Genomic DNA, 15,917 nt, shown 5'->3' with positions numbered 1-15,917 from the left:
ACACTGATTCTTTTTTTCTCCCCTTAGCCTTACCTTCATTTTTGCATTTTCGTTTTTGTTCTCCGGTGTCTGGAAGTGAACTTTAGAAAGAAATCAATGAGAAAAGATCCCGTGTTCAGGTAGAGAAAATTCAAATATGATTTCATGTTTTATTTTAATATTCATTGTTTAAAAATATTTTAAAATGCTTAAGCTAATTAAGTAAAAATTACTGCACAGGATTTTTTTTTTTAGGAATTGTGTGGTGTACAAAATTATTCTAATTCATGATACTTTAATGAGCTTACAATCTAGGGAGGGAAGCCACATTAACACACATGAGACACTGAAAAATTAAGGAATACCATAATTTCACTGACATACTAAAAGAAAGTTATATATGAAAGATAAAATCTTTAAAATGATGGGTAAATATAGATAAACAATTGGTAAGAGTAGCCAGTCCAGGAAAGTAGAAAAAAGCAGAAGTTGATATAAATGCCACCTTGCTGTAGATTTGAGAAGACAGCTGGAAAGAACTTAAAGGTTCGTACTGGAAGATAATGAAAAATTAAATTAAAGCTAGATTTTGGAGGGTTTTGGAGTACAGAAGCATAGGGAAGACTTTGCAAATTACATAATGGGAATTCATTTTTCAGGGTTATAGTTTGGGTAAGAAAAGCTACACATTACAAAACCAAATTACATAATGGGAAATCAAGACGGCTCTGTTTTGGAAACCTCATCTAACTCAGAAAATATGAATCCAGTTCAAGTGTAAAGTAGGTAGTAGGGCAAGAGCATGACAAGGTGACAGCCGTATTTTAGGAAATCGGCAGACATCAGCCATTTGCGATGGCAGGAAGGAGGGAGATGAGCTTCAGCAGTAATCAGTGGTAGGATGAGGAAGGAAAGAACTGGGTGGATCGCAGTCCAGAAGGAGTGATTCTGAAACATATCTCTAAGAAGTGACAGTGCTCACTTACTGGTGATTACGTGTCCTGGATTTTTCTGGGATGCCTCTCGAATTCCAAATGTTTCAATCCACAGTTTTCTCAAAGTCCTCAGAATTCCAAAATACCTGTACCAAAATTACGGTTCCTAGATGCCTTTCTCACACAACTGTGCCCCAAAATCGTTTGCCAGAGAGTGTGTCCTGTTTTATTTATTTTTTAAAGAAGTCACAACAGACGAAGAAAAGTAAAACTAGGGAAAAAGCAAGGGTAGCAGCATTTGACTTGTTGATGGAAACCAGGCTCTTTGCAAGGCAGATGGCGCAGAGCTGAAAAATGGGAGTTATATTGTTCTCAGAGTGAATGTAATCACATAATTGAGAGCAGTCTACAGCAAGCTCATTATTTTTGCTGCAAGTTTTTCAACTGGAGACCAGTTATTCTCACACTGTTTTGATTTTAGAATTTCCCCAAGAAGCAGTGGCATTTTCCCAAACCCAGAAGAACCCGAAGGAGAGGATGAAGATGTTCAGATAGAAAGAAGGAGAACCACAAACGCTAGGACCATTGCAGACTTTGATGAGGTAGAACGATGAACAACATTCATCTGAATATTTTGAAAAACACTTTGCGGTTCTTCTGTCCTTACAGAGTTCATTCCTTGACTTTGCTGAATATGCAATGTCCCCAGAGATAGGGGAACAAGGGAATACACACCCATACCCACAGGCAGAGACTTGTTAATTCCTTTTTCAGGGTTGTAGTTTGGGTAAGAAAAGCTACACATTACAAAACCTAAGGAAGTAAGACTTTGTGAGTTTCATGGACTGAGTAAAGCTTATTGCAAGATGAGAGAGTCCATCTGAGATGTATGTATGTGTGCGTGTGTGAGTGTGTCTGAACCGTCCCTTTTGGTGGATGTCTCTGTTCCTGCTTTCTGAGAAAGGTCAAGCATAGATCACACAATACGATACAAATGTTATTTCCCTGCAGGAATCTAGATTGGGAGAGTTCACTCGAACATGGCAGTTTCTGGGGAAAGAACTTGTCTGAGTCATGATTCTGTACAGGGAAAAATGTGGTTGTAGGGAATGTGGTGCACTCACTCATTCCAAGGTAAGAATAAAGCCCCACCGTTATTTCCTCGTCTCTACAGAAACCCGTCATCATTGCTAGCTGTCTGCGGAAGGAATATACAGGCAAGAAGAAAGACTGCTTCGCTAAGAGGAAGAAAAAAGTGGCCATAAGAAATGTCTCTTTCTGTGTTAAAAAAGGTTGGAGACACTAGATTTAATGTTTAAAGCTATCTTGACCTCCTGAGACAAGGTCTTTGGGAGGGAATAATAGTATCTGAATCGGGGCCATCTGTTGATAATCATGAAAGGCAGCCTATCACCCACGGGCAGAACCCTCCTGCTTAAAAGCCTTGGTTATGATAACATTGTTTTCTCTTGGTCTGAGAAGACAGTTCTGTCTGTTCTGTTGAAACAGGCAAACAAACAAAAAAAGAACAACTGAAAAAAAAAAAAAGAAGAAGTCCGTCTTTCTGTTAAAAAGGATGCCGTAGCTTTCGAAGGAATACCGTTAATTTCACAACAGGAATGCACCCGAGAGGAACTCACTGGGGCACACCAGTGCAGTCTCTATTCTAAAGAACACATTTTGGGGAAGTGTCCATTAAATGCGACAGACTTGAGATCAAAATTTGTTTCCGTTCCAGCATCTTAGTGGCTGTGTGACGATGGGTACATTATGTATCCTCCTCCCCCTCAGCTTCTTTGCCTACAGAATGAAGCCAGTAACAACCCCTATTGGTGCGTATGTGTGTGTGTGAAGAACAGATGAGTTAATACATCGGTGCACCCGACAGAGAGCCTGGCACATCGCGAGTCCTCCAGGAGTATTTGCCTCTATGTTTATTGTAATTATTTGACGTTATAATTCTAAGCATACCTGTTTCTTTCAGGTGAAGTTATAGGACTCTTAGGACACAATGGAGCTGGCAAAAGTACAACTATTAAGATGATAACTGGGGATACAAATCCAACCGCAGGACAGGTCAGTAAACCACACAGAAATAGGGTCCTTAATGCTGCCTTGAACAAGCTCTAACCTGTGAACGTTGATGATAGTCTCAAAAATACACAAATGATCCTTTCTGATGAATCCATTGAGTTAGGCATAGAATGAGAGGATGAGTTAAAAACTTCTCACCTTAATTCCAAAACGAGTCGGTGCCGAAAAGCACACCGTTGTTACTGACACCATATGTTCCATTGGATGAAAAGTAGTGACATTAAAAGGAAATGTTTTGGTAAAGCTGAATACTAGCTTTATTCTGGTCAGGGATCTTTGGGGTTTTTTACTTTTTATTTTTTGACTTATGGATCCTGAGGATTTGTTGAATTAAATTGCTAAGATCTGGGATTTATTCAGAAAAGAGAGCTCATAGATTGGGGGGGGGGGGGAGAGAAAATAAAAAGATTGTCTAAATTTCCAATCAAAAACTAGAATGGTGGGGTGCCTGGGTGGTTCAGTGGGTTGAGCCACTGCCTTCGGCTCAGGTCATGATCTCAGGGTCCTGGGATCGAGTCCCGTATCGGGCTCTCTGCTCAGCAGGGAGCCTGCTTCCCTCTCTCTCTCTCTCTTTCTCTGCCTGCCTCTCCATCTACTTATGATCTCTCTCTGTCAAATAAATAAATAAAATATTTAAAAAAAAAAAACTAGAATGGTATGTGAATGGCGCTTGGCGGTACGTCTAGACCAAGTGGGATACAATGATGGACAGACGTCCTCAGGGACCACAACATTGAGGAGGAGCTGCTGCTAACGTTTGACGGAAGGTTGAGGGCAGAGGGAGTGGCCATGAAGAGAGATTTTCTAGCAGTGTGGATTGCAACAGAGGTTTCCAAATTGTCTCTCCTCGCATAGCAGACAGAACGGCCCATAAAAGATGCCACTGAGATCATGTCACTCTCCTGCTTATCATCCTTCAGTTAGAATTGATCCAAAACCTTTAGCATGGCCAAAAAAAGGCCCTGTGAGATCTGGGCTCTGCTCACTTCTTGCTGACTTTGGCCTTTGGTCATTGTCCTTCTGTAGCACCTTCCATTGGCTACAGTGTTTCTCCTTCGGCTTTGCACTTAGTTACCTCCTTCTTGTCACTTTGAAATTTACCTCCCCAAAAGGACTTTCCGTGATTCTACTCATGGCAACCTTGGATCCTCCTTTTTTATTCTTTATCCCATTTATTGCCTCGAAAGCATTAAGCAAGGGCTATAAGTCATCCCCATATGGATCTAGTTGCTTTTATTTTCCATTTCTCTCTCTAGAGTGAACGCTCTGTGAGCCCACATTAACTAGTTCTTTTCTCCACTGTATTTGGAAAAGACAGCATAGCGTTGAGGTCAAGGGCTTGGATTCTGAAGGCAGAGTCCAGCTTTAACCCCCAGATTTACGTTGGGTGACCTTCTGCAAGTTTTTAAACTCTAAATCAGTTTCTAAAAGTGATACTTGAGTCATATAGGGTTTTTCTAAGGATAAAGTAATTCAAAACACACAAACTGCTTAGATCCTAGCACATAGTAAACACCGGTACACATCACTTATTTATATTATCGTAAAGCACTGTGATTGGCTCATAAAAATAATAAATGCTATTTATTAGTATTTATTGGTTTTATGTGCCAGACTAGTGCCAAGGACCTTTCATTTATTATCTTAGTTCAGGATTTCTCAAGCTTGGTGCTGGTAACATTTTGGGGTAGCCGTTTTTTGCATGTGTGGAGGACCGTCCCATGTGGCATGCCTGGCCTCTCGCCGTGTGATCCCAGCAGCAACCGATGTACCAACCACAAACATCTCCAGACATTACCAAATGTCCTCTGGGAGGAAGATCACCCCTGATTGAGAAGCGCTGCCATTTTTAATGCTCACAATAAACTTGTGCAACAGACCCTATAATTATAGCTCATTTAACATTGGGGAGATAGAACCTTCAATGAGTGTCTACTCCTTTGAACGTTGAGATCAGGGAGGGAAGTCAAACATCGAAAACCCAGTAAGCCACCCTGAAGCCAACCAGGGTAACGGACTTGGAAACAAACCCTATAGAGGTATAAGACAATGTGGAATAGCTTCCTTTTGATTTATTGAGGTTTATGTTTTGTTTTGTTTTTTACCATCTTTCTTCTACAGTTAAGTGATCACTGATTTACATTTGTACTCTTGGCAGCCATGCGTGTAAGATGAGGACATCATTGAATTTTGCACTCATGTGCCCATACACATGTATACACAATTTTGGACTGAATGCGAAAATGAACTTTCTGTACAGGTGATTTTGAAAGGGAGCAGTGAAGGGGATTCCCTCGGGTTCCTGGGATACTGTCCTCAGGAGAACGTGCTCTGGCCCAACCTGTCAGTGAGGGAACATCTGGAGGTCTTCGCCGCCATCAAAGGGTTGGAGAAAGTGGACGCCACAGTCAGCATCACACGGTACATGGCAGGAGACACACACGTTCTCCACTGGGGGAATATGATAGAAATAACGTTCACAGAGAATTAAGAAAGGGAGATTCTAACTGATGACGCCGCACCTGTGGGAGAAGACTTAGCTATCAAGAAGCCTGTTGTATTTTCACATGTTAAAACTAGAGAGAACAATTTTATTGATTATTCTTAATATGGAATATTAGTCCATATTAGTCATTGAAAAATATGAACTTGACCACTATAAAAAGCTCCTAAGGCATCCTAGGTGGTTCCAGTTGTATGATCATTCAGGATACTCTTCTTAAAAACGTCTCTAATGTACTGTTTGTTCTGATTTGCCCATCCCCCACACACATTCCCCTTAGTGTGGGGTTAATGTGGATGGACCCACTGTGTCTCCTCCAGGTTGGCTGATGCGCTCAAGCTGCAGGACCAGCTGAAGCAGCCTGTGAAGGCTTTATCCGAGGGAATAAAGAGGAAGGTAAGAGGGGGGGCTCAGCGTCACTCTGCGCACCCCAGGTCGGAGCCAGACTCGCTGTCTCTCCCGTTGCAGCTCTGCTTCGCGCTGAGCATCCTGGGAAACCCGTCGGTGGTGCTTCTGGACGAGCCCTCCACCGGCATGGACCCCGAGGGGCAGCTGCAAATGTGGTGAGGGGACGTCATGAGTCATCCCAAGGGAACTTGTGAGCCCTATAACAACTGATCTTCAAAATTGTGGTTTATGCAATATTCAGGGGGGAGAACTCTGATGCCCCTATCACAGTCAATTTTTATTAGGAAGAAAAGGATAATCCTAACACCATAATCCTCTTAAAAATCTTGTTTTCATGATAAATCTTTGGGAGATGCATGGCCCATTTTTATACTCAACCATGTCAATCTATTATTCAGTTTCAATTTCTTTTTTGTTTTAAAGATTTTATTTATTTGACAGACAGAGATCACAAGTAGGCAGAGAGACAGTTGGCGGGGGTGGGCAGGGAGCCTGATGCAGGGCTCGATCCCAGGACCCTGAGATCACGACCTGAGCCGAAGGCGGAGGCTTAACCCACTGAGCCACCCAGGCGCCCCCAGTTTCAATTTCTACAGCATCACCTGATACACAGTTCTTACGAGGAAAAAAAATCTCAAATTCTTAGGACTATACAGAAATCTGCGGTTTTGTACTTTAGGGCTTAATGTGATTTTTTATCATGCTTTTAAATAAGTGTTCCTCATTTTCTTTCTCCCTACTGCTCTCTCAAACATATTCTTGGAACTCAGCATTTTTCTAAATGAACTCTTACGCAATATCATCTTCTACCTTCAGCACCAGGCATGTTCTGAATTAGATACTCTACCCAACAGTTTGGGTATTTACATGGCGTTCTCCCTCCAAAAGTCATTTCTTTGTCTAAGTCAAATTCACTAGTTGTTTCCTCTGTGCCTGCGAAAGGTGTTTCAACGTCTTCTCATCTTATCTTGAGCATTGCCAGCAGCTAACATTGCCCCTGCCCTCCCTTTAGGCAGGCAATCCGGGCCACCTTTAGGAACACAGAGAGGGGCGCCCTCTTCACCACCCACTACATGGCAGAGGCTGAGGCCGTGTGTGACCGCGTGGCCATCATGGTGTCTGGAAGGCTGAGGTGGGTGCCCATTCGAACCCACCCTTGGCCCACCAGAGGGCCCTGAGCAAAGACGTTGCATTGCACAGGGTTATCACTGGCAGGGGCTGGGGTGACTGGTTACTCCCGCTCGGCACAGCCCTGGCCTCCTGGGGCTGAGAGTCCACGGCAATCCCTCTGTCTTCTCCTTCTCTTCCTTGACTTCATCCTCGTCCTACCTCCAGGTGTATTGGTTCCATACAACACCTGAAAAGCAAATTTGGGAAAGATTATCTGCTCGAGTTGAAGGTGAAGAACCCCGCCCAGGTGGAGCCCCTCCACTGTGAAATTCTGAGACTTTTCCCCCAGGCTGCTCGGCAGGAAAGGTAAGGACAGGTGTTGGCTTGTTTCATCTTTTTGTTTTTCTATTATGGCGAAGAGAAATAAAAGCTTTACTTGATGTATAAACCTGGTGATTCACAGACCTGTACCCCTGGGGATAAAAATATATGTTTATAAAAAATAAAAAATTTAAAAAAAAAAAGCTTTACTTGATCATTCTTTCGTTGCTGTTGTTGTTAACTTTACGATAATTGTGACTGAATTCATTAATTAGAGACTACCTCTAATTAATTAATTGTGATTTTATTTATTGATTAATTATTAAAGAAAGGCCCAATTCTAAGGGAATTTCCTTCCACAGGAGGGAAATAAGAGAGCATAGTACTGATTGGGAACTGATTATTGTAAGGGAGTTCAGATTCCTGGCGACTCTATCATGTGCCAGGACCTAAGGCATGGACCTGGGTCATCCAGATCCTTTCTAGAGGGTAAAAACATCCCCCATTAAATGTGACCACTTGTCTAAAGTCGAGACCCAGTGCCAGGCATCAGTAAAAGCTCAGTGAGCGGTGGTTCTTAGCATTATTATTATTATTATTTGTAATGGCACTTGAGGTCGTTTCAATCATGCCAAATCCTAGCAGTGAAGCCAAGGGCCGATTTTAGTTCTTTGTACTTAAATGCTATTCTCTTCTCTGAAAGGAAGAAGGATGATAAGTAATCCTGCCTCTTCCCTTCTTGGGGTACTGCTCGTCTCCTCTGTCTCCTATTCCTCCTGAGAGTAAAAGGGAGCCTTACTGTGAGAGCTTCCTCTTGCTTCTGCTTGAGTCAAGTGACTTCTTGTTGATTAAAGAACATTCCCACTACCACAGTGTCCATGGGTCTGTAGACTCGTACATTGAAACAAATTGTTGGTGAAATCGTTGCTGCTTTTTAGACATGCACCCGTCCAGGGTTGTCTTCTTGTAAGGTGGGACTCAGTCTCCCTTTCCTTTCTTCACAGGTACTCCTCCCTGATGGTCTATAAGTTGCCCGTCAAGGACGTGTGTCCTTTATCGCAAGCTTTCTTCAAATTAGAGATAGGTAAGAGTGACAGTTGAAGATAGGACTCCAGGAAACTGAGAAATTCAAATCTTGCATAAAACCAGTGTAAGAGGTACATGGGCATGAAATTACACTGTTACACCAGAAATAAATTATTAAGACTTTCAATCCATGGTTCTCAACCACGAGTGATTTGGTAGTGTCCGTGGCTATCTTTGGTTGTCACAGTGGGGTTGAAGTTGGGGAGTTCAAATGGTATCTTGTGGGTCAAGGCCGGAGGTGATGCTAAACATCCCACAGTGTACACAGGTCAGCTCCCTCCTGCAGCAAAGAAGGATCAGACCAGAATGTCATTAGTGCCAAGGTTGAGAAGTTGGGATCTAATTGAATGAGACTTTAGAAGGAAGAGATCTTTGGCATTTGGAGCTGGAGTGTCCACAGATTCATTAAAAAAAAAAAAAAGGCATTTGTTTTTGTCTGTATGTACTCTTTGATAGTGTTGAATGTTGATTAGGCGGTCCGTGTCTGTTGAGGTGGACTAACCCATCTCTAGAGTCTTGGATTGTGATCTTTGTATACTGCATTGGTGTATCAGTATACAAAGCTCTGATTTTGCCTATCACACCAGTGTATGGAATCTGATAAAAAGCTGAACCCCCCATCCCTCTCTCTCTCTCTCTTTTTTTTTTTTAAGTAGGCTCCACACAGAGTGGAGCCCAACATAGGAGTTGAACTTAGCACTCTGAGATCAAGACATAGGCTGAAATCAAGAGTCCGACCCTCCACCAGCTGAGCCACCCAGGTGCCCTCTCCCCCTCTTCTTGATCTGTGCTTTCTTACTTGTCACCTGTCAGTCTTTAGAAGCCCCAGACATTCTAGTTCTTAGAGAAGTGCTTCTCCTTGATACAAGGTTACGATTGCCCCAGATAGCTTTTCTTTTTTACTTTCTCCTCCTGCTGGTCACCTTTGCTCTAGGGTCCATGTAACCATTTTCCACGGTCGTCATTCTGGCCTAGTGACCAATTTTGTAACAATTTTCACCATCCTGGCCTAATGACCAATTTTGCATCATTCCCGTGAGAAGGATTCCCACAACCGATTCAGATCAACATGAAGTGTTTTATGACCAATTAGGAGCAGGGAGGGAGATATTCCAGAAAGGGCTGTGTCTCTAGAGTACAGGAGTCCTTTCTTCAGAGCCTTCTAACGTTTCTGCTTTTAAACATGTTCCCTCCCACCTCAGATTCCTTCTGCTGGGTTTCATTTGCTAAAACTAAAGTTCTGCTTAGGAGATGGTGGGGGGAACCCTAACTTTTTATCACAGTTTTCTACCCCACTGTGTGGTGGAAATGTAAGTTAGCATTTTTTTTTTCCCTCCAGATGTTAGGTGAGACACAGTTATCTTCTCAGCTGAAGCACAGCTGAATGAGGTAGGCCCCATAGTGTGGGAGCACAGTACATGCCCCTGACAATTCCTGTGTCCTGCTATATTGGCTCATTCTCCCGTAGCATCAGATCACTTTGGGGTATTGCAAACTGCAACAGAACTCCACCCTCATGATCCCATTCCAGGTCAACATTGCCTAATGCTTGGAGACTTGAAAGTAGGGAGATGGGTGGGTTAGATTTCTCTCCTTCTTATCTTATTCCCTCCTCTGCTCATCTGCTGATATTTTGAGCCTCTTTGGTGCAGAGTGTAAGGGGAGGGAAGACGAGATAGTATTACAGCAAAGCTTGATTTGCTCATTAGAGCTGGACTATGGCATGAGGCCTTCTGTGCAGAGAAGAGTTCCTTGAAGATTCCCTCTCCCCTCCTATCTGGAATCTCTGACAAAAGCTTCTACTCTGAGGTGGGAGATACCTTCTCTTCCTGGTCTCTTGGTCTCTTGCAGCCCCAGGGCCACTTCTTGGAATTCCCTTCCCTTTCCAAAAGACATCTTAGAGGACCTCCCATTGGATGCAGAGGCTTGGCCTCTCCAAACTCTGAAAGTACAGGGCCATCACTGTGCACAGTTGTTGACATGTTCCCAGACTTGAGGCAAGGACCCAATCCCATGCTCCCAGGTTGCAGGCCAATCCCACCGCATCCTCTGTCCGCTGAGAGGAGAAAGGAAATACCACAGCAATGTGACAACTGCCCACAAGAAACCTTTGCTTTCTAGTCTCACCTCTCAGTTCATTATTTTTTTCATCTTATGCATCTGCATGTTTGGGGATCTTATTCACAATCCACACTGTTAACAGATGGTCAAACTAGGATAATTTGGCAACTTTTGGTTTAGGCAGGGACCATTTGCCAAGGGACAAGGCACTGTGTGATGTCCCTGGGCTAGACACAGCAGAAGTGTCGACGTTCTCAGGTCTAAAGGGACTAAGAAAGGAAGCGGTGGCTGGAACCCAGGAGTAGAATCATGTAGAATTTGTGATCTTGTGAGAAGCAGTGACTTTCAGTCAAGGGTCAAAGTTGAGGAGGGAGTGAAGGAGTAAAGGTTTTGACCTTTCCTCTCTCTCTCTTCTCTCCCTCCTCATGAGCCACCACTGGTGGAAACCACCAGAAAGACCCTCTTAAGTCAGCCAGTGGAGCAAAGAGCAGAGTAGAGAGGTTGAAGGCAGATATCGAGGTATGGTAGCATTCTAGAGCAGAGGGAAGAGGGAACATCTCTCCACTCAGCCTGTATAGGTGGTCTGGGACCTCACACCTTGTTTTCCAGTCTGGAGTGCCCCTGCTCAAACTCTAAGATAATGAGAGAGTATTTCCATCCTGTTGCAAGACCACAGGGTGAATTTGCCTTTCCATATTTAGCATATGTGCTGCCTAAGCAAGCACATATATCAGACAGATCTAGTCCGAGAGTATTTATTACCTTATCTTGCATATTTAAAATCTATTGATATGTAGATTTTGTGCATAACTTGGTAAAACTCTCCAAATTAAAAATAGATGAACTCCTAAGGTCTGTCCGTCTTTCTGCAGTTAAACAGAGCTTCGACCTGGAGGAATACAGCCTCTCCCAGTCCACCCTGGAGCAGGTGGGTCGGTGTGAGTGACTCTGTTTCATCCGGGCACTATAAAGGGACACCGTGTGCATACGCCTTGCACTCACTCAGAGCGACAGAAGGCAGTGTCACCTCTCTCTCTCTCCATTTCTTGTCCATCTCAGGTTTTCCTGGAGCTCTCCAAGGAGCAGGAGCTGGATGACTTTGATGAAGAACTTGACTCTTCGGTGAAGTGGAAGCTCCTCCCACAGGAAGACCCTTGAAGTCCCAAATACCCTATTTTTTAAAAAGTCTTAGGCCTCTTTTTAAATATAATATTTTATATCATTAATATATCTGATCTCAGATAGGATACAAAATGCTTTTAGAATTCATGTCACCATTTTTCTCAATAACATGACGTCTATCAGGACTAAGGAGAAAAATCAGTGAGAACAGTCTTGAAACTGACCATGGGGGCCTCTGTGCCTCTGTGCCAACAACTAAACCCCACATGTCAGAGGGAAGTAAATTAAAAATGCATTTGTTACAAAATGTTTGGGTTTCTCAAGACGATACAGAGATTTGCTTTATTTTTATTTGATATTTGAACATCAAAATATTGAATATTTTCTTATCCTTTTGAATGAAGTAAGGACAAAGTAAGACCTAATCTTGATGTAGGGGGGAGAGAGCCAGTGATTACAGAAAAACATGGTATTTGCTTTTTTGGTTTTTAGTTTTTATTTAAATTCCAGTTAGTTAACATACAGTGTAGTATTAACTTCAGCTGTACAATACGGTGACACAGCGCTTTCCAACAACATGCGCCGCTCATCCTCACAAGTATTTGCTTTCTGTAATTCAGAGTTTGTTTCGTTCTTTTTTTTTTTCAGCTTATTCATAATACATGGATTTTCCTTTTCTGTCATTTTTCACATTTTATATTGTACAGTCTATGTTCTGTCTGTTGTGACTATCAAGGAATTTGAAAACCTGTTAAAATAAGTAATTTCAGTAAGAATTTGAATAATCAAGTTGATGGAAGTTTAAAAACGATGTATCTCACAATTTTGAAACATACTTATGATTTGATTGGTCTTCTTATGATGTAAGGGTATAGCAGATCTTAATTTCTCATGTTTATGTGTCTTATGACTTCTTTAACTGGTGACCCTCTAAACACCTTAAAATCTATGCAATATACTTGTATATTCTTATTTAGGTAAGTTTTTTTGTTCTTGTTCTTGCTACTGTTGTTGTTGTTAGCTCTTATGGACTGAATTGAGTTCTCCCAAAATTCATAGGTTAAAGCCCCAAAGTCCAGTGTGGTTGTATTTGGAGATAGGGCCTTTAATGAGTCAGAAGTTCAGTGAGGGCAGAAGATTGGGGCCTTAATCCAATAGCACTGGTATCTTTATAAAAAGGGAACGAGATCCCCTATCTCTGTGCACTCACAGGGTAAAGATCCCATGAGAACACAGCAAGCTGGCTACCCACAAGCCAGGAAGAGAGACATCACCAGAAACCAAGTTTTCTGACACCTGGCCTGGCAGTCACTATTGGGAGATGAGTTGTCTGCAGAGCTCCAGGACCATGCAGGACCAAGTCATGAAACACACAACTATGCAGAGTGCAACACAAAACCAAAAAAATGAAACCCCTACAACACACTGTGGTTTTGAGCTGCTGAGGTTACGGAGACAGTGGGGATGTTTGTTACAACAGACAGTCAATGTTACATTAACTAACTCAGATCATGCCAGGAAATGGGTGGGGACAAAACCCTGGAGTATTTCTTGATGGAATTGCCAAAGACTATTCTAAGCAGCCTGTTCCCAGTCCTTGCCTGAATCTACTCTACAAGCATGACCCTTCCTTCACTTTCAACCCATTTCTGCCACACCATCCTCAAAGTATAGGCAAACAACAGTAACTTCCAACCCAAGACGGGATGCCTCTGGGTGAGTCTACCCTTCTTTGTATTGTGAAAATCCAAGAAGGGATGACCTGAGATATACAAAGTTATACTGAGTGAATGTTTGGAGTATTTGAAGTCGAAAGTAAGAATAAGTTATTCCAATGGATTATTAAATGAAAACATCACAGTGATTATGAATAAGTAATTTTAATGAGAGTGGATTTATTTTTTTCATCCTAGCTGTGCTTTTCTCAACAACGGCACTGTTAATGTTTTGTGCCAGATAATTCTTTGTTGGGGGAGGGAGAAAGGAGAGGCTATCCTGTGTATTGTAGAATATTCAATGGCAATTCTGATCTGTACCCAGTAGCAATCGCCACCTGAGTGTGACAATCAAAACGTCTCCAGATATTGTCTAAATCAAATTATACGTCCTTAAATCGACTGCTTGGTAATTTTATGATCTTGGAGCAAAGTAAAAAATGAATTAAAGACAGTGGGTCTTGTTCCTTTGGAGGTATTGGCATGTTGCGTTAAATACTCTGGACTAAACTATAAAAAGTGTTCATTTTGAAGAAATCTGAAAACTTGCAATAAAAATGGCCAATAATACATTTTAAAATTTGCAGGTGCTGGAGTAACTTCTGTTTGAAGTTTATGTCTCCTTGAACTCTTTAAAGGGAGCACAAGCCTCAGGAACATGTTGCACGAGGGTCTGTGAATGATCTCCGTGAGGGAAAATGAAGAACCATGCAAACTGTTGGGTCCCAAAGCAGTGGAACCTCTGAAAAGCAAATGTGGCAAAGAGCATTGAAAGCTAAATGAGGCAGGTTTTTTCCAGGCGCCTGGAAAAAATATATATTAATGATAATAGAAAGATTATTAGAAGTCTCAGTATGTGACTGGCTCAATTGGTTAAGAATCTGACTCTTGATTTTGGTTCAGGTCATGGTCTCAAGGTCATGAGATTGAGTCCCACATCAAGTTCCACACTCTGTGTGGAGTCTGCTTGAGATTCTCTCTCTCCTTCTCCCTCTGCCCTTCCTCCCACTCATATGGTCTCCCCCACAAAATAAATAGTCAAAAAAAAAGAAGTGTGGAAGGAATATACAAAGGAATATGAATAGAAAGCCTGAAAATGAGAGGGAAACAGAAAAAAAAATCCATGAAGAAGGAAAGAACTTAAGTAAATGGTGTTGTGACAGCTTGATAAATATAAAAGAAAAAGATAGATCCCCACCTTGTGCCACACACACACACACACACACACACACACACACACAAATATGCAAGTGGATTCAAGAGAAAATGTGACAAATGAAACTACAGAATGGTTGGAAGGAAATATAGAAGAATATATTTTGACTTCCAGAAAGGAAGGTTGTTCCTAAAACAGGACACACAGAGACACACAATCATAGAGTAAAAATTATAATGTTCAATCACAACCAAATTAAAACTTCAGTACAACAAAAGAGATGATAAACAAAATTAAGATTAAGAAAGTTGAAGAGCTGGAAAATGTGTAAAGAAGTTGTCTGAAACAAAAAAGGAAACAGATTATCCAGAATAAAGATCTCCTAAAAATACATTCATTTTTTTCTTTATTTATTTTTAAAGATTGTATTTATTCATTCAAGAAAGAGAGGACACAAGTAGGCAGAGAGGCAGGCAAAGGGAGAGGGAGAAGCAGGCTCCCTGCTCAGCAGGGAGCCCAATGCAGGACTCGATCCTAGGACCCTGAGATCATGACCTGAGCCAAAGACAGATGCTTAACCAACTGAGCCACCCAGGTGCCACCAAAATATTTTAGTTTTAAAAGTCAAATAGGAAGGTGGGCAGATGATACAAAAGGAGAACTCACAAAAGAAGAAAGCTGACTGAGAAGATACTTGACTTCTTTGGAAAGCAAGGGAAGAGAGCTTCAGAGAACAATGAAATACTGTATATTCATATCAGATGGGCAGAGAGAATGGAAATATTCAGCATTGCAGTGGATATAAGAAAATAAGTTCTCATAGTTCAGGTGGGAAAAGAGAGAACTTTGAGGATGTGGACACAGACACACACACACACACACACACACACACACACACACACATTCATACCCAGCAAATCTATAATTTCTCTTCTAGGTCCCTCCCCTAGACATATTCTCACATGCATTAAGGGTCTGCGTTATTCTAAACATAATCCTTACATTGATTGTCAAGAGGCACAGAAGCCTCCCAACTCAAAATTCTGGTAAGTTTTCTTTTTGGACACTGCAGTATTTTCAAACAAAATGAGGATTATGCTTTCATCACAAGGAAAAGAGAATCTGAGAATTTCCCCACATCAATGTAGTATCAACAAAATAACCTTAGAGAATCAACAAAATACCACTTAAATTGTGTTAGATAAATCAGTTTCTGAAGATTGGTACTTATCAGTGTATTAACATGACTAAACATTATGGAGAATCTGTTAGATTGCAGCTGTATTAATATGTATTTATGGGAACAAGAGACATGAACTTTTTTTTTGAGAGAGAGAAAGAACATGTGAGTGGGGGGAGGGGCAGAGGGAGAAGGACAGAGAGAATCTCAAGGAGATTCCACACAGAGTGTGGAGCTCAACGTGGGG

General features: G+C 41.8%; 1 protein-coding gene across 5 annotated transcripts in view; it reads left to right on the top strand.

Annotated features, from left to right (window-relative positions):
• ABCA9 (ATP binding cassette subfamily A member 9) overlaps positions 1–14,266 on the top strand; it is a 67,362-nt gene extending 53,096 nt beyond the window's left edge. For 4 of the 5 annotated variants that reach the window (XM_032321800.1, XM_032321802.1, XM_032321798.1 and 1 more), the window contains 12 exons: positions 28–119; positions 1,396–1,511; positions 2,087–2,206; positions 2,899–2,990; positions 5,269–5,429; positions 5,832–5,907; positions 5,980–6,074; positions 6,932–7,051; positions 7,255–7,395; positions 8,355–8,434; positions 11,370–11,425; positions 11,557–14,266. In XM_032321800.1, the coding sequence (XP_032177691.1) occupies positions 28–119; positions 1,396–1,511; positions 2,087–2,206; positions 2,899–2,990; positions 5,269–5,429; positions 5,832–5,907; positions 5,980–6,074; positions 6,932–7,051; positions 7,255–7,395; positions 8,355–8,434; positions 11,370–11,425; positions 11,557–11,655 (1,248 nt within the window). In that variant the 3' untranslated portion in view covers positions 11,656–14,266. Of the gene's footprint in view, positions 1–27; positions 120–1,395; positions 1,512–2,086; positions 2,207–2,898; positions 2,991–5,268; positions 5,430–5,831; positions 5,908–5,979; positions 6,075–6,931; positions 7,052–7,254; positions 7,396–8,354; positions 8,435–11,369; positions 11,426–11,556 lie in introns of those variants that run through there. The other variant, XR_004280688.1, reaches the window with a different exon arrangement.
• The last annotated feature ends 1,651 nt before the right edge of the window (positions 14,267–15,917 follow it).

The sequence above is a fragment of the Mustela erminea genome, chromosome 18, assembly GCF_009829155.1.
Source record: "Mustela erminea isolate mMusErm1 chromosome 18, mMusErm1.Pri, whole genome shotgun sequence".
Classification (NCBI taxonomy): Eukaryota; Metazoa; Chordata; class Mammalia; order Carnivora; family Mustelidae; genus Mustela; species Mustela erminea.
This window is presented reverse-complemented; position numbering and strand designations above follow the sequence as displayed.